This window comes from Periophthalmus magnuspinnatus, chromosome 22, assembly GCF_009829125.3.
Source record: "Periophthalmus magnuspinnatus isolate fPerMag1 chromosome 22, fPerMag1.2.pri, whole genome shotgun sequence".
NCBI classification, from domain to species: Eukaryota; Metazoa; Chordata; class Actinopteri; order Gobiiformes; family Gobiidae; genus Periophthalmus; species Periophthalmus magnuspinnatus.
In genome coordinates, this window is record NC_047147.1 from 9,363,190 (window position 1) to 9,390,994 (window position 27,805).

The window sequence follows — 27,805 nt, forward strand, 5'->3', positions numbered from 1 at the left end:
TGTTCTTCTGATCTTTTATTTTAATAGATTCTTTTTTCAGACCAAGGCTTAGTTTGTTCTCATATCTGACAGTTTTGACTGCTCAGTAGAATCTTCCTCAGAGTGACCACGTGATGTTGCTGTGATGTGTCCGGTCAGCTGATTTAAACAGGTTCTGACAGTGACTTCTTACAGGACAGTATCCCAGGTGTGTGAGAGTAAAAAGCCTCCTCGGGCCAATAAAACTGTACAGAAAACTCAGGCAAATACTCACCTCCCCAAAAGATACAATATAGTCGGAGCACAAATGGAATATCATGTACAAAATACCCCACATGTCTTGCAATAAAACACACATCGGGGGAACAGGGAGGGCATTCAGTACACAGAAAAAGGAACATAGAACAGGATATGGGAAGGAAACAGCAAAGCAACAAAACAAACAACAAAACACAAAGAAGAACAGGAGCAACTCAAATCAACATCATAGGGACTGAGGACAATAAATGTTGTTGTTGAATTAAGGAGGCAATCGAAATACAGAAATGTGCCCATGGTCACATTTCTGTATTTCGAGTTCATAGCCCCCCCCCCCCATGGGGCTATAAACCAGGACGACGGGGCTCTTTTACTCTCACATACCTGAGATGCTGTCCTGAAGAAGTCTGACTGCAGATGGCACTGTTGTCCTGCCTCCAACGATAGGAAAACAGCGCCAAAACCTGTGTAAATCAGCTGACAGGACACATCACGGCAACATGACATGACCACTCTGAGGAACAACGCTAGTGAAAAGTCAAAATGTCAGGTATGAAAACAAACAAACAAACAAACAAACAAAACCTCGGTCTTGAAAGCTTTTCTACAAGGTAATGGACCAGTGCTGTTGAGACACACTGTTTGAGCACTTACCCCATAACTAAAAGGTCTATGGTTTGATTCCTTTGTGCTATTAAGGTTCATTTGACAGATTAATATACTTATCTTATTATTACTTGGTTTGGTGGGATAGTAGCTATGGTAAATATTTATATCATAGGTCTAAATCATTCAAGTGGAATTTTCTGAGGAAAAGTTCAAAACAAAAAGTTGGCAAATAGAGGAAGCAGCTGTGAGCTCTAACACAGAATCTATCTTTGCGATCAACTGTTATCAAATCTGACAATTTATGCTTAAGAAAGGCATTTTTCTCACAGCTTAAACATTGATTTAATAAAATAAAGATGTTGTAATTTATTTTTATTTGTCAAATCATAACCATTGTGTAATAACACAAATTCATGTTTTGGCCCTTGTTCACGTGGTTGGTAGGTATCATACCTTTATGTATGTCATATCTGCTGCCCATGTCCAACCAGGTAGTGAAATGATAAAAACAAAATTACAAAACTTGAGCAAAATGTTAAATATAATGAAGTATGTTTTAGTGGAATGAGTAGTCTAACCTTCCATTTGCACTTTAAGGTGTGACTCCTCTCTGCATCATTATAATTATTAACACTGCTCGTTTGAACTTCCCCTCTCAATATCAGATTTTCTTCAATGGCCCACGCCTGGTTGAAGAGCAGTTGTATTTTTTCATGGAGAGTTTATTACAATGGATGTCGGCCATCAGAAAACTGATCTGGAGTCAGTTGGTCCAATACATGTAAATGAGGAGTTCGACCAGCTCCATTCTGTCAGAGCGGCCTCAAATTCAGCAGACAGGTGTGATCATAAGGCTCACGAGACACTCTAGGAACAGACTACAGCCAAAGGCACCAGGGAAGTACACATGTACAGTATACATGTGCAGCTGGAACAAGCACAGGTGAGGACATGCTAAACTGAATATATGTATATATTATGTTATATTTCTAGATTGGCATTTGACTACTTAATTTTTTGGCAAAATTATTTGTCAAATCGTCACTGTGGTACAGTTAACTTGCTTGATGTGTGTAGTGAAGTTAATATAAATTGTTATAACAATTTTTACTTTATTACCTGTGAGCAACTTTCGGTCAGTCATTACCATCTTAAAATAGCAGTTACTTTGTCCATCCTTCATCAGTATAAGATTTTTTTTTTTTCATTTTTTTTTTTTCAATTTTATTTTTACCATTTTTAATGTAGTTCTTTTGCAAATGTTGTGTCTTTTTGCTAGTGAATAGTATTACTCTGCAGGTGACAAAGTTGTGATGACTCTAGGAAGATTATAGTTATATGATTTATATATTGTAATGTGGACATGTTTCTTTGCAGCAGAGAAGCTAAATGCACTTTCATCTTGAGTGAAGTCTGACACACTCAAATGGCAGCGCCGGAGGTGAGATTTTTGTTCATCAAAAACAAACGCAGTAATAATAACAGCAGAGGAGCCGCGGTGCCTCGTGCTAAATGAGTACATTGTTCTTATGATGCTGCAGTGTGAAAATACTGTACTCCCTGCCACCACTGACCTCCACACTGTCATATGAATGTGCACGTGAGGGACCACGTCACACAGCTTTGAAATTATATAAATACCTACCAAAAATCAAAATCAAATTATGAATTATTTCCTAATTTGCCACTTGTATTGTTTGTTCAAAGTGTTTGTGAATGTCATTAAAATATTGAACCACCAGGTCTCTACAATTTTGAAAAAGAAAAATCATATTGAGAAGTGCCTCCTGAGAACAAAATTAGATTTGGAATTCAAAGTGAATTTTTCAAATGCTTAAAAAAGTGTAAAAAAATATTAGTATTAGTCTTAACATTTGAGTGAAAACTGAAATTTGAACTTCTGAAATTTGAAATACACGAATGGCAGCATTGATATTATAGTTTATAGACGTCTAAACCAGATTATTTATCAGGTTTTATTAAGACTCCATGGATATTTTGTTGCTCACAGAAGCAAATATAATAGGCTACTTAAATAATGGATAAATGCAACCTTTAAAATGTTTATTTTGATTGCAATTCTTTCAGCCCTGGTTCTATTGTACATCACTGTAATCATCATTTTAACATATTCCTGCTTAAGATTGCACTATTCACATTACAGAGCCATATGACGGTCCCTCTGGTGACCTCTATCCTGGCCACAGTCCTGGGATCTCTCCAAATCGGGTACCACACGGGAAACGTCAACGCTCCGGCCAAGGTGAGCAGACAGGTTACCTAAAGTCACAGGTACCATCCAAATCTCACACACAGAATTCCCATCATGCATATTTGTAGCTCAATGAAATGTCTGCAGTGGTTTAGCAGAACAAAGCACAATACAAAGGCAAAAAGGGAGAGGGTCAAGGCAAAAGTTCACCATGTCTCCTGTTCAAATATCACTCCATGTCTGAGGTACACCCAATAAAGTCACATTTACTTGAAATTTCAACTCAGACCTGGTTCACAGCCTTGCTCCAAAAATGAGCACATCTTTAACATCCTTCGAACAGACTGAAGAATTCTTCCCATTTTAGAAGTGCTCACAAAGAGTTTCACACCAGATAAAAAGTAAAAAGGCTTTTGAGATTTATTGTCAGTTGTGCTGAGGTAAGAAATTAATCAGATTGGGGCATTCAACAGATGACTAAACACCAAGAATGCTTATAATATAGACATCTTATCTCTCCGACTCCAGATCATCGAGCAGTTCTTTAACAACACCTGGAGGGCCAGACACAACCAGTCTCTGCCGGAGCACAGCCTGACCCTGCTCTGGTCCCTCTCCGTCAGCATCAAGGACTTTGGAGCGCTACTCGGTTCACTGGGAGTCAAGCACTTAGCAGACTCCTATGGCAGGTCAAATGAACACTGTTTTTTTAATATAATATTTGTTCAGATTTCAGGGCATTATTTTTGAGAATTCTACATTCCAGATAAGGTACATTCAAAGTTACAGGAGTTTTACAGGTAAACATTTGTTAGAAAGAGCATACCTTTTTGACTTTAGCTTTTCAAACCATTGCTCTATCTAATTAATGTTGTAAATCAATTGCGAGAAAATGCAAACAATACAGGAATATTTTAAGAGCTGACTATAATACTGCTTCAATGTAAAGTTAGTGCATTTACACACCTAAATATTCACCTCACAATTGACTGTATTCCAGGCGTAACTCCATCCTAATCGTGAACATTCTCTCTGTGGTGGGGACGTGCCTCATGTTTGCATCTAAACTCAGTGAGTCGTTTGAGGTGCTGATCATGGGACGCCTGGTCTTCGGTTTGTTCTGTGGACTCGTCATGAGCTTGAACCCTCTCTACATCCAGGAAGTGTCACCCACAAACCTGAGAGGAGCCTTCGCTACACTCAACCAGGTCTCCTTTGCCTCCGGGATACTCATAGGAATGGTGAGGACATTGGACAAGTGGATAAAACTACTGAAAAGTAAGGCTTGAGGCAAGACCCTTCACCCACCTTGTCTGGGATGAATGTGAGGTGTGCGTGAGTGATGGGTGGTGGTCATAGAGGTCAGTGGTGCAGATTAGCCCGTCTACCTTAGGGTTCCTAATGGTCAATCGAAAATAAACAGCGAATACAGTTAGTAAAAGGGAAAGACCTAATAGAAAGCTACAAATACGATCTGAGAATTTTACACCATAAAGGAGGCAGTACTGCTTTAACTTACTACAATTCCAAACTTACTACATTACTGCATGAGCTAAAATGACTTATCCATGTTTCAGGTGGCTGGTCTGGAGACAGTTTTGGGGACAGAGCATCGCTGGGACCTGATGTTGTCCCTGTCCCTATTCCCAGCTCTACTCCAGTATGTGGTACTACCCTTCTGCCCTGAGAGCCCGCGCTACCTCCTCATCAACAGGGGGCAGGACGACAAGGCAGAGGCTGGTACACAACATGTAGATTGCTTCCCAGTGTGTGTTAAATAGGTTTGATGAATAAACCAATTCGAAATCTGAAAGAAAAAGACAGGGACATTCCACAGTGTGCATGAAAAATACTACTCATTAATGCAATTTTAGAAGTATTTTAGATAAGTCTTGTATACAAATAACCTTTCAAGAGCTAAAACAGTAGTAAAATGCGTGTGTTTGTGCTTCTTAGCCTTGGTGAGACTGCGGGGCCACACAGATAAAGTGTACACAGAGCTGGAGGAGATGAAGGAGGAGGCCAGTCACTCTCAGGCCGGTGTCACTGTGGCAGAGTTCTTCAAAAAACGCCGCTACAAACAACCAATTATCCTCGTGCTTGTGGTCAACCTGGGGAGTCAGCTGTCTGGGTTCAATGCAGTAGGTTCACAAGTCTTTTATCCATGGGTCCAGAATGATGAAAAGGTATCATAGTGACAAAATAATATATATTTTGAGTGACCAACCATCCTCAAAATGGCACCATATAAAGATAAATTTTCCTGGCACTGCCCTGTGTAACTATCTATAGATGTCCAAATAAGTCAAACTAATTTAATGCAGTTCATAAATAATATATTTTAACAATTGAATTACAATTTTAAGATACAATTTTAACATTATTATTTTAATCATTCCAAGAACAGCTCACAGCATTTACACTATTGTGGCCACTATTGCAACAGATTCTCAAAAAGGAAAATTATTTGATATCACTTTTGTTTTTTGTTTCTGTCAGATCATTAATTACTCCACCAGAATGTTTCAGGCCAAGTTTGAAGAGGCCAAATATCTGACTCTGGGGGTGGGAGCCGTCAATGTGTTTTTCACTCTGGTCGCTGTGAGTACTTTTTATTGTTGCATCAAACTTTACGCGTGTATACTAACTGCAAATGTAAGGGTTAACTTTCTGTTTCTAGTTCTTCCTGATGGAGAGGGCGGGCCGGAGGAAGCTGCTGCTCACTGGATTCATCTCAATTGCTGTGTGCAATTTACTCATGACCATCGTGGACTCTGTACTGGTGACTATGCCAACTTAACACTGCCCTCACAAAAATAATAAGATAGCATTTAATGTATTTTTCATTTGCTATAACTAAAATATATACAAAAAAGACAATCAAATGTTTTGGGAGACTTCCATCTTCCCAAACTTTCCTAACTCCTCGACTGTGTAATCCCTCAGTCGTCCAGGTCTGATCCATAGTAAAAGCTAAATGTAAAATCAGGCAACTGGACAAAAAAGTTGTAGGAGTGAAGACGTTTCGCTGCTCTTCCAAGCCGCTTCTTCAGTTCTGGTCAGAATGCTGGTAGATACAGCCTCATATATATCTGAAGAGAGAAGCTAACTACACTGAAACTGGAAACAGCTATTGTTTACAGTTTCTCTATGTTGGTTAGGTCTATTGAGATACGCTAAGTGTGCACTCTGACTCATAATTAGCATATTCATTCAACTTGCTTTTCTAACATTGTCTTTCCTTTTTTGTTAGGAAAGACAATCCTTCCTTGAACAGGAATGTGCTTAAACATCATATTTCCCCCATCTATAACTCCATCCTCAGACCCAAAGCAAACAAAGGAAACAAAAGAACAATAAAGCTAGCCAGGATGCCAATAGTTATGAAAGCACCCATTATGAATTAAATGAATATGCTATGAGTCAATAGACCTAGCCTACATAGAGAAACTGTAAACAATAACTGTTTCCAGTTTCAATGTAGTTAGTCCCTCCCTTCAGATAGATATAAGGCAGTATCTGACCAGAACTGAAGAAGTGGCTTGGAAGAGCAGCGAAATGTCTTCACTCCTACAACTTTTTTGTCCAGTTGACAGTTTTTACTTTTGGCTTTTACTAACTCCTCAGCAGTAGGCTTATATTTTGTAAAGATTAAAAAATTATCAAATCCTAATAAAACTAAATGCAACAAAACCTCTCCTCCCTCATCCTCCCTCTTTTCATCTCCTCCTCTCCTCCCGTCCTCTCTCCTCTACTCCCCCTCATCCCCTCTCCTCCCCTCTCTCCTCCCTTCTTTCTTCTACTCTCTCCTCTCCCTTCTTTGCTCTCCTCTCCTCCCTCTCCTCTCTCTTCCTCTCTCCTCTACTCTCTCCACTCCTCCCTCTCCTTCTTCTGTGCAGCTCCTGGTTCCTGAGCTGCGTAGTCTGCAAGTGCTACTGGTTTTCTGTCTGATCTCGGCCTATGAGCTGGGCCCTGGTCCCATCTCGTGGTTTATCGCGGCTGAACTCTTCGACCAGCCGGGACGTCCCATCGCCATGGCGTTCACCAGCATGCTCAACTGGGGGGGCAAGTTTGTCCTGGCCCTCCTTTTCCCTCCTTTACTGGTGGGTTATATTTTTTAAATCATATATTCTTTTTCTTCTGTACACAGTATAATTCCATTGCCATTGAAATTTCAATGATGCAACAGCAAATTATAAAAAGAGTAGTAGAAAAAAAGTATTAAGAATAAGTCACATAATATAATGTAACTGTTTAAAAGTAGTGCAGTAAATTGACGTAATACTTAAATGTAATTAACCATAACACTGTAACTAAATTACAAGTACTGCTGCTAAAATTGTACTAGTAAAAGTAAAAACTGTGCATGGAAAAATAATGCTCAGAGTACTACAAGTTACTTTTTAACCCAATTTTAGAAGCATTTTAGAAGATTGAATCCAGCTTCATTGAGTTTCAAAAGCAATTCAAGCCTGAAGGAGAAATATAATTGCAGTATTGATTAAAGCAAGAATATTTGAAATAACTCATCTACTATTGTTACATTAGTAAATTATACATCTCCCAAGTGCTGATACATTTCTTTCTCCCCTTTTTAATAGCTGATACTGTTTCCTCTCCCGTAACAGAAAGTGTGCGGGGCTTATGTGTACCTGCTCTTCATGCTGGTGGCGGTGGTGGCCTTCTCCTTCACTCTGCTGCGTCTGCCTGAGACTAAAGGTCGAACCTTTGACGACATTGCAGAGGAATTCAGAGGAGCAGAGGGAATCCCACTCAACAACAAGAGTGGCTTCAACACCTTCAACTGAACTGGTACAACAAACATCTGGGACTGGAACTTTAAAGCTGCACTGTGGAACTTTTCTGATGGAGGATCCAGTACCCATTTATGTTAATAAAAATGCAATTACTTTCCCTGGAATATTTCATAGTATGGCAATTAAACGTATCTATTTGCATGGAGACAAATGCCATGTAGATAAGTGTAATGCCATATTATGAAACATTCTAGGTAAAGCAATATTACCTCTTAGGAGACAAGCAGATAGCGAACCCCTTACCAGAAAAGTTACATAGTGCAGCTTTAAATTTCCTACTATTAGGACTACATCACTACAAAAAGAAAAAGATAATTTGGTGCTATTATAATTAAATGGTTGAATATTTATAAATGGGTAAGATATGCTAAAGATAAGAGCCTTATACAGATACACTTGGATGTAAATGTGTGTAAATGTAAACTAATCTTTATGATGTATGATGTTTATTTGTACAGGGACAATAACTGTTACTACTTATCTTAGTTTAGCCCATATGTATGATTCATTTTAGATCTCTAACCAGCTCCTTTCACATCAATATGTAAATACTACTTTGGCTTTCTGTGAATAAAACATTATTATTAGTGATTCATGTTTTTAGTAAAATGGTGAGCTCACTGATATAGCGCTTTTCCATTTTCAAGCCGCTCAAAGCACTTTACATCAAGGAACCACGCACACATTCACACACCAGTGTACGCAGACACTGATGTATGAACGTGAGCGTGTGTGTGTGCGAGGCGGGTTAAGTGTCTTTTCCAAGGATAGAACGACACTATTTATCTGTGGGATCTGACCGCTCTACCACTGATATTTATGTCGAGAGCAGTATTTAAACTGTCAACCTTCAGATCAGGGGACACACACTCTACCAACTGAGCTACTGTTGCCAATCATCCATTAATATTGAATTGATACAATAATCTTTTTCAGAACATCTATTTTAAAAACATATAAATACGTACATCTAGTGTTTTGTTGTTGTTTGTTTTTTTGTTTTTTTACTTAACGACTTGACTGCTGATTGACAGACGGTTTCGTGCATTGGTCTGTGAAATCTCACACATGTCCTAAATGATGTCTGAAAAGACAGACACAGATCTGTGAGCAAATATTGGATTTTAGAGCAAGTTTAGAACAGTTTTAGCTCATTCATAACAAGATTGGCAATTTCCTTCAACTATCTAGGAGTGAGAATGTCTCTGCAATTTCTTTAAAATGATTTAGGACCATTTTTGGTGATTTGGTTTGAAAAGGTAAAATCAAAATTCATTGGATGAGAATGGGTAAAATTGAGCTGGAAACACAAAACAATATGGATATTTGTAATGTTTAGGACAATTAAGGCTTAGTGAATCAAAAAGTATTATACAGGTTATTTAGTTTGAGAAAGAGGATCTGGTAGGAAAAACAACTTACATTTTTGAAGAACATAAATATATTTCTGTTGGTATGAATGGAATCCTGTTGTCTGCATTTGATAACATGATTTATTAGAAAAAACAAACTGATGTGTTTATTGCAAAAGTTTTCAATCCTTTCACTAGGAGGAGCTAAAGCCATATGTACGGGTAAACTGAATCTTCTCAAGCTCTATTAAACAGACCTGTCCTATACGCCCCATTGCACCAACTTCACTGAACTTCAGGCAGCAAGAATACAAAGACCGAAATCTGACACAAGATGCTAATAGTTTTTATTTGGTTAAGTTTTTACATTTGTGGCACAAGAGGTAAGTACAACACATGCAAATAATACACTCAGAAATATATTGAATTCTTGTTGTTGTAATCAGTCTTATGTTTTTCTCTCAAAGCTACACAAAAAGTGTCTCAAACTCCTCTTCAAGTTATAAAATTTGCCGGTGATTCTACCAACGAAATGAAATGCTCTCATAAACAGTCAAAGTTTGATGACATCCTCTGGTACAAACAGGACAAAAGTGCTACATTTAAATTCTTGGGCTTCCTGGTCCAGACAAATGCCTATCTCGAAGACGATGTCAAAGATCGCATTCACTTGTCTAGAAATGGAGACTTCGATGCCACTCTCTCCATAAGAAACCTAACAGTGGAAGACAGCGCTGTGTATTTCTGTGCAGTCAGACAACACAGTGCTGCAGAACCTTATAAAGCTCTCACAAAAACATCCTCCATTTTAAATATCAGACCAAAGAGCCACCTGCAAACAGAAAAAACACCACTCAACTCAGATGAACCCAATGAAAAGCTGTGAGACTTGTACTGATAGACTCCACGTTACGCATTTGGTCACTTTCTATGTTCTTTTTACTAATGTGTTTAAGATTGTTTTGACCAAGAAATTTCTCTCAAGGAACAATAAGACTGAATTTTGTCTTTAAACTAGTTGTTTAAGTCATGCTGCAACAACTGTGGTCTTGTTTCTGTCATTTCTTAACTATCAAATGATGAATCTTTGTTGTTTTGGTTTGAAAATATGTCTTTGTAATTGCTCAATCGTCCAGGTATGATTCATAGTAAAAGAAACATTCAATTCTGTCAACTGGGAAAAAAGTTGACATAAAGCTTCAAGTGTCCAAATAGGATCACTCAATATAGTAAAGAGATTTTGAATGTTCGGACTATCAAGATTATAATTTTGTCACACCACGAGAGGGAGACAGTTGATACCAAATGACATGATTTTGAACAAAACACTCCCACAATTACTAAGATCCACCTCCAAATACAATTACATCAGTCTTTTTCTACCCATAGACCCATTCACTACTAACTAACTCACAAATATGATCCTTCTAATTCTTTTGTTAGTTCATGGCGTTAAAGGTAAGTATACACAGCGCATGTACGTGTTATGTTTATGTGTTGATTTTAAAATGATCTTTTGTTTCTTACAGGGAAATCCCTTTACGACCAAATTCACCAAACTCCTCGATACCTGATAAAGTTCTCTGAAAACTCAACCAAGAATGAGCTCAACTGTTCCAACACTATACCCAGCTACGATCTGACATCTTGGTACAAGCAGGACAAAGACGGCACAATCACACTTCTTGGTTATATGAATCTTAAGTATTTGACTATTGAAGATGCTTTTAAAGACAAGATCAATATAAATGGAGATGGCAGTTCAAAAACAAGTCTCTCCATTTCAAATCTCACAGTAGAAGACAGCGGGGTGTATTATTGTGCTCCCAGTATGCACAGTGGTATAACTTCCCTCGTCTCGTATCAAAAACTAACTTCTTTCAAGCTCGTACTTGAGGAACAGCTGCGGAAATAAACCACAGCCCAGTTTATCAGCCCACACAAGATACTTTGCACAAGGGAAAGTCAAGTGAGGTCACATAAGACGTCGCATTACACTGAGCAATTTCAATAATACTAAAATACAGGAGGTATTATACAAACTGGAATAAAATCACACAATCACACTTCAATTCATATTAATATATAGACAATAGAGCATTATAAATCAAAACTGTGTGATGTCCCTCCCTTTTGCTTACAAAGTAAAATCAGGAAGTGGATATATCTGACCACACCCCCTACTCCTCACACCCTCCTTTCTGATTACTTAGTATATTTAAATGTATCTCAACATATTCTGAACTTGATCATCAAAACAGCAAGATGCTCATTACATTTTTTGTCTTTTTCAATGTCATTCTAGTTTCAGGTAATGAAAACAAAAGATTCAGTAATTTTGATGAGGTAATTGTTCAACTTTCTGTTCAGCTAATTTTATATTTTTGTAGGTTCTTCTCTGAATGACCAGGTCGACCAGACTCCACAGAACATATACTGCGAAAAGGGAACCAAAGCTAAAATCCAGTGTTCCCATCAGATCACCAACTACAACCAAATCTTCTGGTACAAACAGCTGGATGATGGACAGCTGCAGTTGCTAGGTTACATGCTGGCCACTTCTGCAAATATAGAGCCTGGTGCCAAAATACTAATCACCGGAGACGCAAACAAGGGCAAGACGTCCACTTTAACCTTAGAAGAGCCGAGCAGTGCGATGTACTACTGCGCAGCTTCTCTCACAGTGATGAAACCCCCCATTTCTCAATACAAAAACCACATTGAAATAGCAGTTAGACACATTTCAGTTAGCCACGCCTACTTTTAATGTGCAAATTGTTTTAATAAAACAGTGCAGCTGCTTGTTGGGACAAAATAACAACATAAATATCTAGTTTTGTCATATCATTATAATTTGCAACCCACGCATTTCACTTATGAGCACTAGTAGAAAGACAAATTCTTATAACTTGCTATAGCTTGGTACTATTCTCAAGTATCGTCTTTTGATTTAGCGCATCCTGGAAAAATCATTTGCTTTTCTAATGATATTCCTACACTATATCATCCTAAGTCATGTCTATTATTTTATTGCCTTTGTTGCACAGATTTTAAGATGTGTTCTGTTTAAATTACTTTCTGTTCTTTTACATAATGAGTGTTGAATATGAGTACTATAATAAACACAAGCAATTCAATCTACTTTAAATCATTAGGATAAATTCATTACAACTTTCAATTGGAGTACTGGATGGTTTCTCTTAATACTCCCTGTAGGTGGCGCTGTAGCTTCAGAAAGACACCAGATCTACACACCACCTGGATTTGATCAAAAAGGACATCTATGAATCAGACTTGTCACAGTAGATTTGAAGTCTCAACCAGACAACATGCGTACATTACTGATTTATTTTTTACTTTTTTACTTAGACATTTGCCTTGCTTTTGTTCAAGTGCACCAGTCTCCATCAGTTGTCTTCAAAAACCCAGGAGAGCAGATCGACATAGTCTGCAACCACGAAAAAACAGATTATTACATGATGCACTGGTACCAAAAATTACCCGGGGACCTGTCACTCACACGGATTGGACATATATACCACTCGACCAATGACTATGTAGAATCCTTTAAGAAACATTTTAAATTTACGGGAGATTTGAGCGGAGGAACAGCCAAGAACGCTTCCATGATTATAAAGGACTTAAAACCCGAGCACAGTGGGATTTATTACTGTGTAGCTAGCGATGCACAATGAATTCATGTAATGTCATCATTGTACAAAAACTTGTTTAGTGGTTTTGAATCAGAAATGATATAAGCCACACCCACTGCAGCTGCCCTGTCTTTACAATGCTGTTTTTATTCATCGCAAGTGATGTAAGATTCAGCAGAACACAAAATTGACTTATTTTATATCTAACTAGTGGCAAAAACTATAGCTTTTTAATGCAATATTTTATTATAAAATGATCATTTTGTTTTTTACAGTTTCTAGTTACAAGCCGAAGATGCCATTGGGTGGGTCTTGATTTTGTTCATTTACAAGGTGCACTATGTCACTTTTCCATTGAAGGGTCACCGCCTTGGAGATGTCATTGCTTTGTCTGAAATGTTCCACAGTACGGCATAAAAACTGCATCTTCTTTAGTCAAAGCATAATAATGGTTAAATCTGGTACTTCAGATTTAGTCTTATTTTGTTAGTTTACTTTTTTGTTGTTTTTGTAAATTGTAGATTTGCATTGCTCAAAATAAAAAATTCAACAGTACCAAGATTATTGTTAATTTCATGTCTTTCAGGTTACAGTGGGGCGACAGTGGCTCAGTGGTTAGAGTGTTAGAGGATCGAGTCCCGCTCGGACCAAGTTCTGTCATGTTGTGTCCTTAGGCAAGACACTTCACCCACATTGCCTAGTATGAAAGTGGTGTGTGTGCAAATGATAGGAGGTGGTCGGGGGGCCTGATGGCGCAGATCTAACTCATGATTTGTAATGATTTTTTCTACAGGAGCTTTTCTCAAAGATGATGAGCAAATAACACAGTCTCCATCTAATGTGCTGGCTGACCCACACACACTTGTACATCTGTATTTGAGGTACAATTTGCTCAGCCATGACACTATTCTGTGGTACCAGCGTCTTAAACGGGACACTACTCTCAAACTCGTGGGTTACCTGTTCTACAACAACCCAACTGTCGAGGATCAATTTAAGAATCATTTTAATATAACTGGGGATGCGCAGGCATTTTCCAGTCTTCATATTTCCAATTCAAAAGCCACAGACAGCGTGGAGTATTTTGGTGCCGTACGAATGGCACAGTTTCAACATTAGTGAAGTTTTTCTACAATAACTGCACACGATAACAAAACCATGATTATCTGACAAGCAGCTGTTCACCTTAAATGAACCAAATGAATAAGGACATATGTGAGCAAGCACTCCTCAAACTTCACATACATACTTTCTTTTTCACCCATATCTAGAGAGAAGAAAAACATCAGAAGCAATGTTGTTATTTTGGAGATTTGTGAAATGACCAGTATCCATTACCATCTATAATAAAAAAAACAAATTTAAAGGCTAAAAAAAGAGCATATTTCAAATTTTAAAAAGAAAAGTGCAGTGAAATCTTCTAAACTGAATATAGGGTGATATTTCTGCAATAACTTTAAACTTATTTCTCACCTTGAAGACAAGGTAATGCCAGCCAGCCAAGGTACAGATCTGTGGAGAGGTGGCCCTACTCTCTAAACTGATTTTTAAGGTATTTTTAGCAATATAATTAAGAAGAATAAGGCCATACTGTGGAACATTCTGGGCAAAGCAGATCTACTTATCTTATCCATGTAAAAACTTGATACTGTGTAATTATAGCTTGATTTGAGTTTATTCAACCGTTTGGTGGCAGTATAACACCAGCCCCACTCTCAGCAGGAAATGATGGTGAATAAAATGACTATAACAAACTGCACCCTCTCAAATGCTTCAACTCTCAAAATGTCTCCACCTCTGCTCACTTCTGCTGCTACATTCTGTCTGTATTTTTCATGTAAGACTCAGATTATCACATCTTTTTGAAATTATGACTTTAGTTTAGTGAAGACATTTTGAAATTCCCATTTTATCCCTTCTTTTGTTGCAAACATGTAAACTTAATCTTGATCTAATTTGTCTTTGCTTGTATTCAGTATTTTTGAATGTCTGTTTTGTGCATTTACAAGAATGACATAAATCCTATTTTCAGAGACTGGAGATTTTCAACAATTCTGACTATAACTACATGTAAATATGTTTTATCTCCACAGATGTATCAGCAGCTGCTAAATTCCAGCAGTCTCCCTGGATAATATCAAACCAAAGTGCTCGAGTGTCCATAGAGTGCAGCCATGATGACAGTTCCCTCCTTGTTATGCTCTGGTATCAGCACCGGCCGGAAACTCAGTCTATGATGTTGATTGGATACAATTATGTGGGAACTGACAACTATGAGAATGAACTTGGAAAGCAGTTTAAGATGGAGAGACTCAACGTGCTGACTGGCTCTCTCACAGTGCTCAGTGCAAGCCCCTCGCACTCGGCTGTGTACTTCTGTGCAGCAAGTATCACAGTGATGAAGTTAAGAGCCACTCCCAGCTAAAAACCTACTGCACACAACATACAAGATACTATGGCAAAGTTTCAATGTCTAAGCATCAAAATGATATATTTTTTTAATTTTAATTATTTTATAATAGATTTTTACATGTTTAAAGTACCTAAAAATCATGCACTACCGGTATATTTATATCAGGTTTATGGAAATCTAATAGTGTTCATTTATGAATATAGTTTCTGTACTAGTGTATTTCATTGACTGTGGAAGTTTACTCAACCAGACAAGACAACCATTTGAGCTTCTGTGGAGCTAATCAGACTCCAGGTTAGGGTTGCCAGGATTCAGTGACCAAACCTGCACAAGAGCTTATTAAAAACTGCCCAAAACCCGTGGAATGTACGTGCAGCTGTATTTCCCACAGTATTTATGAAAGCAGCTGTCCTTCTGTGACACAGACCACCCCTCCCCTCTCTCTGGCACAAATAGATGTTCCACAGAGCGCTGATGGCTTTGGGTATAAAGATTTGTCACCAAAATTCAGACTTACCATTAGGATTATTCTAAAATGATTCAGTACATTTTGCATGGAAAATAGCCAAACCTGCAGACAATGTTTTTCACCCTCTTAAAAATCTGCCCAATTCCATACACCTGGCAACCCTGCTCCAGGTGCTTCATGGCAATCCAGACAATTTAATTTGCTTTTATTTATTTAATCAGACAATAAACAATCAGTCTACATATACTTGCAGACATTTTTGTGACAAACTTTAGCTGCTTTGAGGTGTTATGCATCAGATGTCCATTTAATCAACAGTATGTGAATGTACCAATCACGGTGCTTGTGTTTGGCAGAAATTCGACTTGCACGTACGCCGCAAAATATTTAAGAAATTACCAAATGTTTGTCTATGCAAAAGTTTATAAGGTTATATTGAGTTAAAGGCATTTTGCCTTCAATTTATGGAAGCTCGTTTCCGCCATGGAAAAAAAAAAAAAAGCCCCACAGGAAGTCGAAATTTTGAGTTTTAAACTCGTAATTATTCGTTTTAAACTCGTAATTAGGAGTTTAAAACTCGTAATTAGGAGTTTTAAAACTACTAATTATGAATTTAAAACTCGTAATTTTGGAAATGTAACATTTACAAAATGTGAACCTTATCAATTTTGATTAAATTAATTTGGTATTTTAATCATTTCCTCAATAAACCAGCAGGGGTTGTGACCAAACTAGCACTCTGCAGACGAGCGCTCACAGACCCAGAGAACAGCTCATGAGTGGTCAGAAAAGTGCTCACGTTACAAAACAGTGGTCAGAACAGCACTCAGGGCCCACTGATTTGTTCAAGACGCCAGAAACTTTACTGGAGCTTAATTTATTCATTTATAAAAGTACGTAGGTGATAAACACAACAGTCCTCCTCCTGTCTCTTCTGCCCTGTACACTCAGTTGCAATGTGCGCACTGGCTACAAGCTCAATTAAGACTTTAAAACTGCTAATTATGAGTTTAAAACTCATAATTAGGAGTTTTTAAAGTCCTAATTACAAGTTTTAAACTCATAACTACGAGTTCAAAACTCCTAATTACGAGTTTAAAAGTCCTAATTACGAGTTTTAAACTCTTAATTATGAGTTTAAAACTAGTAATTACGAGTTTAAAACTCAAAATTTCGACTTCCTGTGGGGCTTTTTTTTTTTTTCCATGGCGGAAACGGGCTTCCATATCAATTTGTATTAAAATTACACAATAATAAAATAAAAAGTACTGAAAAAAAATTGAAAGAGGGAAAGAAAACTATTTATATGCTGAGAAATGTGAGAAAATGTTATATATTTTAAGAAATCGGACATTAGAGTGCTATTATCCACTGCTTCAGACCAAGATGATGCAGATTCATTTGAACGCTACAACATGACGGTCCTAGAGAGATGCAAGGTAGGATCAAATATTGTAAATAGAAAAGCCAACTGCCTTATGATTCATATGTCAGCAATGAAACAGCAAAACTAACACTAATACTGACATAATAAAACTCAATTACAGACAGATTTGATTTCACAGAGGGAAAGACAGTGAGCTGAAATCTTAAAAGGTTGTCACTTTAGGCCACTCCCTCAGCCCTCAACAAATCAAAAGCTAACTGCATCACATTCAGAAAGGACATGGAAAAGTTATCTTGTTATTTGTTAAACATGTCGAACAAGCTGAAGTTGCCTCTTGGGTTGATCGGATTCATTATCACTTTCTTTTTAAGTAATATTAATTTTTGCTCACAGTATATTTTGAAATAGTTTTTGAACTTTAAAATGTACCTTTTTGTTTTTACTTGCAGATGCAGAGGCTATAACATTTGACCCATCTCACCCCAGGATAGTTAATGACGCCAGTGAAGTAGAGATCAATTGCCACCATGATAACAGAGATATGAACATAATGCTTTGGTACAAACAGCTGCAGGATGGACAGATGAAGTTAATCGCATACAGCTACATTGGCAGTGACCCTAACTTTGAGAAAGACTTTAATGAAAGGTTTACGATGAGGAGAACAGACATTCAGACAGGAGCTCTGATCATCTCCAACGTGGATCCCAGTGACTCAGCGACGTATTTCTGTGCTGCCCGTACACAGTGATGTGGTTAATATGAGTCTGATACTAAAACCTGCTCCTGGATCACATTCAAAGCACGCAGACACATGATAAAACTGAGAGGATTCAACCAGAGCAGTGGTGATGTTGTTTCACTAATCTGATCTAATAAGAGGTATTTGCTTCTTTTCTTTTTTGCGTTTTCAGAAGATCTTAAAACTTTTTTGACAGTTTTTGCTAATGTGTACATTGTGTTTCCATGGTAAACAGTGAACATTCCTCCATAGACATACATGTAGAAAACTCAAAGCCTGATATCACTGCAAAGTACCAATGTGATCCCATTTGGTTTCATTTCTAGACTAGAGATAGATGGTGTATATCAGAGCTAATATGCATTTTTTTTTATATATATATATTGTGTCAATCCAGTATGGTAACATTTCCTCATTTAGGGATTAAACCTCAAAAACAATGTGACTTACAGCTGTGCCAAACACAATACAAATAGTAAACAAAAGAGCCATGGAGCAACCTGATGAGCTGATGGTTCACTACTACTACTGCTCAACACATTATCACACTAGTGTAGGAGTACTTGAATCAAGACTAAATGTAGTATTTAGCAATTGTTTCGCATTCTGCTAACTGAAGTCCCAAGTTTATAATGATGCAGACATTACTGCATGATATCGATTAACACAGCACCAATTAATACAGTTTAAATCAAATTAATAACACAAAGCAGTTTTTTAAGCTTCATGACCCAAATGACCAAATTGTTATGCACTGAGCTTTATCACCAGTAGGAGGCACTGTTTGTTGTGCAGTATACTGAGCTCATAGAGGAGGAGAATATAGATATAAACAGGAACACAATTTACAGACGGTAGTGCATTTTGATGACTGTTGAGTGCTGGCAATAACATGTAACTATGGCTACTATAAAATCAAGACTTGTGCAGCTTTTAATTTGTATAAGTAAGTAAAAACTATTTCAAAATTCACCATTGTAATAACAGTTGTATTTCATTATGTGTGTCTTTTGTCTTTCAGATGTCTGCCTTGCTGTGAATATCCAACAACCTGTACGTATGCAGCACATACTTGGAGAAACTGCATCTTTTCTTTGTACTCACGATCAAAATGACCATGATTACATGTACTGGTACAAACACAGCATTTCAGAGAGTAACATGCAATCGGTGGCGTATTCTTTTGGTGAACATACAGCCACTATTGAGAGTACATTTACCAAATCTAGAATCTCTGCATTTAGACCGAATGTGTTTAAATCCCTTCTCATCATAAATAAAGTGACAAAAGAAGATTCAGCTGTGTTTTACTGCGCTACCAGTCGAGCACAGTGACACATAGAGCCACAAAAGCTTAACAAAAACATTGCGAATAATAAAAGAGTTGAATAAAAAAAGATGATTATAATAATTTAATTTCCATTTTTAGATAAATGGGAGTAAACATGAACACTGAGCAATGTCATTCAGTTAAAAAAAATAATAATAAAAAATGAAATACATGAAATAAATAAACTGACAAATGCTCACCACAAATATCAGATAAGCAAACAGGTGTCATATTAGCATCTATTGGTCTATGGTGTCAGGATTCAACTAAAACTAGGAATAGGCAATAAACATTAACGCTAATATTGGGAGATATGTTTTTCATATATTTGTATATAGGCTCTTGTGCTGTGTATTTGTGTGTATTTTCCCTTTTCAGAATCATATCTCTCTGTATAAGTCTGGATCCACGCCCTCCACTCCACTTTTTTCAATGACTAATGTGAAACAAAGGAGAAATCTGTGATGTTTTTTAGTTCCTTATGATTTTTTCCCCCTTTATTTTTCTCTTGTAAAAAGGCAGATTTGTTTTGATGTGGACAGACCATGCACATCCCTGATTGGCTAATCCATCTGTCAATCACTCCCATCTGAAAATGGGGAGATTAATTTAATCTTTATTCATTTATCTTTATTTATACAGGGAGAACCCAATGAGAGCACTCAGACTCTCCTTTTCATGGGCGCCCTGTTAAAACACAGAAAAATACAAACAAAAATGTCAAATAAAATAAATAACTACATAAGTCCGCCTAAAACATTAAAACAACTGCAGGTCTGAGTGTATATATTTCTCACCGGATTTTCAATTGCATTTGTGGCACCAACATATCCACTTTTGCATGTCCTTGAAATGTTTTCAATTTTTGGAAAGCAAAATAACCAAACGCTATTGAGGTTGAGGTCTAAACAATGTGGCCAGTTTTTAGACCTCAATTATGAGATCTCATATTAAATGCTCCTGTGTCAAAGTTCAACAAGCAAGTGAGATATTCAGACAGTCAATCAAGTAGTCCCTTATAAATACATTTTGTACACTGTTCTCTTTACACAGATAGCGATGGCCAACCTACTTTGTCATAGAGTTTACAGTGATGGGTTTTAAATGATCACCTGTTATGAAACAAAGGGATAAACCCATGTCTGCCAGGGGCTGCAAATGTGAGAACAGGTAAATTGACTTTTTGTGATTTTTTTTTTTTTTTTTTGTACTTTTAGAGTCACCATCTGGCAGGGGGACTCCCAATGAAAACTTCCCTTTTGGCGAATTCTGGCACATTTACATTATTATAATATTAATATACACTGTCCTACTGAAGACTAAATACATACATAAAATAAATAAAAGGTTACATGTAATGTATGTAACATCCAAACTGTATGCAAATGCATACCAAACTACAGTCTGTCTTTCATCCAGGACAGCCTCTTATGCATACAGCATTAACATAAGGTCAATACCACACAAAACAACAGTGTATTACATCTTTCCTTGTTTCTGTTGGTATAAAATTGGCATATTTTCTAATACTATTACAAAGTAAGTTAATTTGTGAATTTCACAACTACTGTACTGTGATTGAGCTTTGTCACCAGTAGGAGGCACTGCTTGTTACGCATAAACTCAGTACTATCAATGCTATGAGCTTGTAGAGGAGCAGCATGACATCAGATAACAGCCGCACAATACATGGTATTGTATTTTGATAGATTTTGAGAGCTAATAATAACATGTAACAATGGCTATGATGAAATGAAGACTTTTGTTACTTTTGATCTTTATTATAAAAAAAAAACAAAAACAAAAAAAATAACATTTCAAATTCACCATTACCATTCTATATCCAACAATTTCAACTTCAAATAAACTATCCATTTACATTGCTTCACTGTAATCTTGATCAAAGAGACCATGATTACATGTATTGGTACAAACACAGTATTTCAGAAAGTAACATGCAGTTGGTGACGTATTTGGTTGTTAAAGATTCAGCTTCCTCTATTAAAAGCTCTTTTAACAAATCTACATTCGCTCTATTGAGGCCATCTGGGTATGAATCTATCCTGATCATAAATAATGTGACAAAAGAGGATTCAGTCTCACACCCCGTGGGAGGCTGGGGACAAGGAGTCCGAGTGGGCCATGTTCTTCACCTTCATTGTCAATGCGCCTGCTCATTCTGTGGTCACAAGGTCTCAGGTGCCTGTCACACTGGCAATTCCTGAACCCAGTGGTGGACACCGGAAGTAAGAAAGGCCATCAGGCTGAAAAAGTCCTAAGTCCTGAGTCCTATCAGGCCCTGTTGGCTTGTGGTACTCCTGAGGCAGCTGACAGGGCCTTCAGGCCAAATGTACCACAGCCTGTTCAGTCACAGAGGCAAAAACTCACGACTTGGAGGAGTTTGAGGAGGCCATGCAGGAGGACTATCGGTTGGCCTCAAAGAAATTCTGGCAAACTGACACCTCAGGAGGGGAAGCAGTGCTTCACCTACACTGTTTACAGTGCGGGTGGAGAGCTTCCAAGTACAAAGCAGAGACTGAGGACTCACTCTGGCTGAAGTCACTGAGGTGGTTGACAAGTTCCTCGGTGCCAAGGCTCTGGGGGTCCTGAGTATCTTAAATCTCTGGATGTCGTGAGGTCTTGGCGGACACACTTCTGCAACATCTCTTGGCAGTCGGGGACAGTGCCTGTAGAATGGCAGACTGGGGTTGTGTTTCCTCTGTTTAAGAAGGGGGACTGGAGAGTATGTTCCAACTACTGGGAAATAACACTCCTCAGCCTCCCTGGTAAGGTCTATTCCAGGGTATTGGCAAGAAGAATCCTTTGCTAAGGGCTGTCCGGTCCCTGTATGACCGGAGCAGGAGCTGTGTTCATATTGTCTGCAGTAAGTCAGACCTGTCTCCTGGACGCCTCCCTGGAGAGGTGTTCTGGGCACATCCCACTGGGAGGAGAACCCAAGGAAGACCCAGGACACACTAGAGGGACTATGTTTCTCAGCCAAGAAACGTCTCAGGATCCACCTAGAAGAGCTGGAAGAAGTGTGTGTGTGTGGAGAGGGAAGTTTGTGCCTCTCAGCTGAAACTGCTGCCCTGGATAAAGCGGATTAAAATTGATGGATGATTCAATTTTTCATGTTTTGAAGAACAGGCATAGCACAGGCCGAATCATGCATACTTAAACATATACATGAATGATGGGGTAATGTTTTAATATGAAGCTTTGATGTAACATACATGAAATGAATGAACAGACAAGCCACAAAAGTGAGATAAGCAGGTGTCTTTCACACGCAGCAGACACAATGCACTGTCATTGTCTTGTTCCAGTGATGGATACAACTAATGTAATGTAATCCGTGCAACTATTTAAAGTGAGATTACATCAATGTGTTGTCTTTGGATGTGACAAGATAACAGCTGCAAGTGAGAAGACACTGACCCCTGTTGGGGGGAAGCAGGATTACATTTACAGTTTATAATTCCAGATGTGATAGTCACAGTCGCTATATACTCCATAGATTAGGTTTGTAATCACAGATTATAAAATACTAAAGAAGATTAAACAGTATGCAATGTGAAATAGTTTAATTAACTTTGGCTCCGTGCATATAATAATGTGGGATGTTTGTGTGTGGTCTTCATGTATAAAATGAAAATAAATAGATGATCTTTTAGCATTATATTATGCAATAGAAAACTAGAAAACAACAAAAGTTTCAAAAGAAAAACAACTTCTTTAAACACTGTATCTTGGTTTGCATCTAAATAAGTAGGACATGTATTTCAAATGAATTTCTTTGTGATTTTGACGTCTTAATGGAGTTTATATAGTGTTCAAATACAGATGTCATTCACCAATACTTAGCTTGTCTATAAAGTTAAAAATTCTATCCAATCCTTGCTCTAAAGTTGTGATGTAGATCTTTGTCTCTTGTATCTGATTGGATCTGAGGTGTGACCAGGAAATGTGTCACTTCCTGTTCTTAAAAATGCCTTCTCTGTATGTTTTTATTGACTTGTTTCTACTGTGTTTGATTGTCACAGCTGCTCCTCTCTCTCCTCTGTGACTGAGAGGAGTGGAGCTTTTTGTATGAGGTATTATCATCGTGGGGACAGGGGGCACCGTGATACATTCCTATAGAGGCGCCGTACAAAAACCTCAGAGCTCAAACACAGGGCAACACTGACTGCACTGAGACAGGAGCTGAGAGGGACAGAGCAAAGACAAACCCACATGGACACCCCCCTTTCTGAACAGGACACCACTCTCACTGAAGACACTGGGAAATAATAAAATATATTTATTTTATATTATTTTAATATCTGAAAGTTTAATATATGTGACATATTGCAATATAAAGACTGTAATAATGTAAAGCGTCTAAATATATGAATTGTCATCTTTGGATACTTTTCAACACATTTGGATTAGTGTATTCAATTAAGTATTTAAAACTGACTTCTAATCAAATGAGCGAAATAAACTGCAACATGAAGGTATGAAGCATCTGGAACTCGTGGATTAGTTTGAACAACTTTACATTTTTTGAACATGTTAAACTTTTTAAATTGTCCATGAAGCATTGCTTTGGAATGGATTCAAAGAAGAAAAGGGTGAGAGATTTTCATGTAAGTTTTGATCTGCACCTACAGCACTGTGACCAACACTCAACCTGCCTACTTTGGACCAGGCACCAGGCTCACTGTTCGAGGTAAATATTGGTAATTGTGTATTTTATTGCATTTTGGTTTGAATGCATCGCTGTAGAAATAGTTTTACAATCACACAAAAGAGAGAGGTTTGATGCTCCGTATTACTTCACTGTGACAACATGAATGAAGCTTACTTTGGGCAAGGAACCAAGTTGACAGTTTTAGGTAAGTTTTATCATTTATACATGACACTGAAAGCCACCATAAATATTCTTAAAGTAAAAAATATAAGTGTTTGATTTGTAAAGATAAAAAATGCTATTACGTGTATACTTTGTGGTTGAGTTTGATGCTGGGTATTCGTTCACTGTGACTCTGGTAGTGAAGCCTATTTTGGACCAGGAACTAAATTAACTGTTTTAGGTAAGTAACTTAAAACTATGGTTAAATTATTACAAGCTGTTTGTTTAAAATATAATGGGACTAAGAGGTTAGTGTGAGAATGTTTTGAGATTACGCTTGAGCTGTGTGCCAACTATGAAGCATATTTCAGCCAAGGGACCAAAGTGACTGTTCTAGGTGAGTAAAACAACTAGTGTGTTAAAGTATTTGTCAAAATTACTTTATGTTGCCTCTATATTCATTTTAATAAGTAAGAGGAGGGCTTTATAAAATAGCTAGTTGGATTTCATGAGCAGGTTTACACACTAAGCAAATTCACTGTGACTTTGGCTCCAATGAAGCATACTTTGGTGGAGGAACGAAGTTAACCGTTTTAGGTAAGGAAAGACTAATTACCATTTTAGCAAAATTTGACATCTAAAACGTTTGTGAAAGAAATATAATAGCAGAGTGAAGTTGAGACATAAAAAGCAGGTGTTTTTGAATAGTTGAGTTGCTCTGTGTACATACAGTGAAGCTTACTTTGGAGCTGGCACCAGACTCACCGTTTTAGGTAAGAAAAATACTCTAATGTTCAAAGAGCAAGGTTTTAAGTGGAAAAAACTACTGAGTACTCTTGAAATTTTGTTGGTATAAAATCTCCTAAAGTAAGCTTTTGAAGTTGATGAACAAAGTTGGTAGCAGAAAAATACAGCTATAAGTAAAACCAGTACTACAATGAATATTTTGGCTCATTGCCCAGTTTATGTGGTCAAGTATTGAAATAGGTTCGTAGCATTCAGGTGTATTACTGTGAACTACCAAGCAGAGGCTTACTTTGGACCAGGGACTAAACTCACTGTCTTAGGTAAGAACAACCAAAATAATTATACAAATATGTCTCAGTAATTTAATGCTATAAATTAAAAAATAGAAAAAGAAATGGTGCCGAAGGAAACTAAGTGCCTGTTTTCAGTATAGGAAAAAACAAAATCTAAATACGGACTCATAAAAGTGTAAACCCATTTACTTTTATGATGGTACTGCTTATAGTTAAAGTTACTTATGACTGGTCAGTCAAACATGCAGTGGAGGATATAAGACCTCAGCATCTGTGCCAAGGCTCAAAATGTGCAATACTGAAGGCATGAATAAATGTAACTTTTATCTTGTTCGATTTTGTCTTTGAGAAGAACATTTGTTTGGTTATAGGTCCCAGACATACCACTGAAAATGTGGAGATATTGTTGCAAAAAGAATGATATAAGATACCATAAATATTTATTTACTGCTCAATATTAGATCCATGTGTGACAAGGTCCACAGTGAAGAGAACCCAGTGTTACACCTGCTTTGTGAATTACACCATTGTGCCCATAATTTGGTGAAATTTCAGCTACAAAAATGGTTCCTCTTAATTTTCTCACCTTTACAGAACCAAACATTGGCGTTACCAATCCAAAAGTTAAACTCTTCAAACCATCAGAAAATGAGGGTCCCAAAACCAAGACCCTGGTTTGCGTGGCCAGTGACTTCTACCCGGACCATGTCATTGTTACCTGGTTCATTAACGGAAACAAGTCTGAAAATGGGATAGCTACGGACAGCGCCCCCCAGAAAAAAGGCAATTACTACAGGATCACCAGCCGGCTCATGATCCCCAAGGAAAAGTGGTACAACCCGGAAAACACCTTCAAATGTAATGTGCAGCATTTCAATGCCGTTAGCAGCACTGATCACTTTATTGAAATAAACGGCATTAAAGGTGGGTGTAAATGAGTTTGAATAAATTAAATAAAAATATAACAGGTATTTGGTTCTAAATTATTTTTGTCTCTACAGGGAACAATAGCCTCTCACGGGGTATGTATACTTTACACTCATTGTCTTAGTTACTGGAATTCTGATGCTGTGTTCATGCGGTCCTCTGGAAAATGTTTTTTCCGTGTTGAAAAATGCACAAGAACGCTCACACAAGTCGGAAAAACAACTCAGGAACTCAGGCCAAAACCTTCTTCCTGAGTTATGCACCTGAAGTTAACTCTGTGCAGATGAATAAAAATCAGCCAGTTTGTCACTTCATCTGACACATTTGAGCCTTTTGAGTAAAAGTTATTACCTTTAAGGGATAATTGTCAGTTATTCATGTCATAAGAACAACAGATCTGCACAAGAGACCTGAGTGATTTTACTGATGGTGATAAAAGCGCATTAATTGAAACCTGTGAATCCAGAGTTCCCAAAAACCAAATGAATACAGCATGAGTTCTGTTTAGAACTAGTTTAATCTGACTTCAGTCCTTTTTCACCCCAGGTTTAGACAAGTCTGGGTTTATTCCAGATTCAGTTCTGGTTTAGTTTAAACTCACAATATAGAAATAATCTTCTCAAAGACATGTAGAAATGGTTGAAGCTGGTTTAGTCTTGACTTAAGCTTGACTTCGTTGGTGGAGTTCGGGATCTGTTCCAATGGGGTTGGTTTATGGGTTATTATTGGCTTCATTGAGTTCAGATTAAAGCTTTGTTAGACATGTTCTTCTCAATTGTGATTTAAAAAAAAAAGAATAATAATAATTGTGAGAAGTTTAGAAGCAAAAATTGGTCATTTAAATTCAAAACATACCAATAAATATACCTAAAGGTGAAGGTTTTTTATTGAAGTCACATTAACTTAACAATAGACAGTACATTAGTAAGTGTAGGGTTTCTATGTTGTTTGGTGATGATGGCAGTAAATTGTGAGTAACTGTTGAATCGTAACAAAACACTAACACTAACATTTGATGATGTTATATGATGTTATGATATATTTATTTGTTTCATTCCTCAGAAAAATACATGAAGACCACACAAGCTGCCAAACTGTCGTACACTGTTCTGATCCTCAAAGGTCTCGTCTATGGAGTGTTTGTGGGGGCTCTGGTCTGGAAGCTTCAGGTCAGTCTCACAACATATAAAAGGAGAATCAAATAAACACTAATGATTAAATGTGTTTGAAATCTAATATAAATGTCTCTGTTTTGGTTTTAGGGAAGAATTGGAAAAGAGTGAAAGAGGTTGAGGCGTTGGATTCAGTGGTATAATTGTCAGTTTCTGCTTGTGAAATAGTTAATCTAATGCATGTACATGTCTGACTACACAAAAGAAAAAGTTAAAGCGCTTTTTGAATGATAATGTTTTCTTTTCTTAACCAAAGCCAGTTCACATCTGCTTAGAAATAATATACTGACTTTCCTTTTTGCATTTTGTGCTTGTCAAAAGAGGAAATGAGATGTAACAAAAGTGATGTGGGTTTATAAATTATGTGATTTGTGTTTCTGATTGAAAAAAAAGTAAATATAGCCTAAGTTAACATGTAAATTGTGTATTTTTGTGATTTGTCTTGTAAATAAAATACAGCTTTTGCATTTTGTCTGAAAAGCCACCTTCATTTGAAATTAGTTTTACATTTATGAAAATATAAACTCACTGTTCTATATTTTGTTTCGATCTTGCATTACAAATAGATTACAATATACAAGAAACATCATAATAGTTTGAAATTCCTGCAG

General features: G+C 37.3%; 2 protein-coding genes and 1 gene segment (V, D, J or C); all 3 read left to right on the forward strand.

The window, feature by feature from the left end:
• The first annotated feature begins 1,761 nt into the window (after nucleotides 1-1,761).
• LOC117390891 (solute carrier family 2, facilitated glucose transporter member 1) lies at nucleotides 1,762-7,932 on the forward strand. Its single transcript, XM_055231037.1, has 11 exons — nucleotides 1,762-1,789; nucleotides 2,224-2,287; nucleotides 3,011-3,109; nucleotides 3,587-3,747; nucleotides 4,059-4,299; nucleotides 4,636-4,798; nucleotides 5,015-5,199; nucleotides 5,558-5,659; nucleotides 5,739-5,840; nucleotides 6,958-7,161; nucleotides 7,687-7,932. The coding sequence occupies exons 2-11, from the start codon at nucleotides 2,273-2,275 to the stop codon at nucleotides 7,864-7,866; spliced, it is 1,452 nt and encodes a 483-aa protein (XP_055087012.1). The 5' UTR covers nucleotides 1,762-1,789; nucleotides 2,224-2,272; the 3' UTR covers nucleotides 7,867-7,932.
• A 3,551-nt stretch (nucleotides 7,933-11,483) lies between these two features.
• LOC117390892 (uncharacterized) lies at nucleotides 11,484-27,305 on the forward strand. The gene is made up of 11 exons (XM_055231265.1): nucleotides 11,484-11,538; nucleotides 11,618-11,910; nucleotides 13,467-13,494; nucleotides 14,974-15,267; nucleotides 17,599-17,889; nucleotides 18,913-19,101; nucleotides 23,855-23,932; nucleotides 25,690-26,019; nucleotides 26,097-26,117; nucleotides 27,085-27,191; nucleotides 27,285-27,305. The coding sequence occupies exons 1-11, from the start codon at nucleotides 11,493-11,495 to the stop codon at nucleotides 27,303-27,305; spliced, it is 1,698 nt and encodes a 565-aa protein (XP_055087240.1). The 5' UTR covers nucleotides 11,484-11,492.
• Nucleotides 14,664-15,325, forward strand: LOC129457348 (T cell receptor beta variable 25-1-like). The segment is given in 2 exon segments: nucleotides 14,664-14,717; nucleotides 14,974-15,325. Coding segments are annotated over 2 exon segments (384 nt in total).
• Nucleotides 27,306-27,805: the final 500 nt, after the last annotated feature.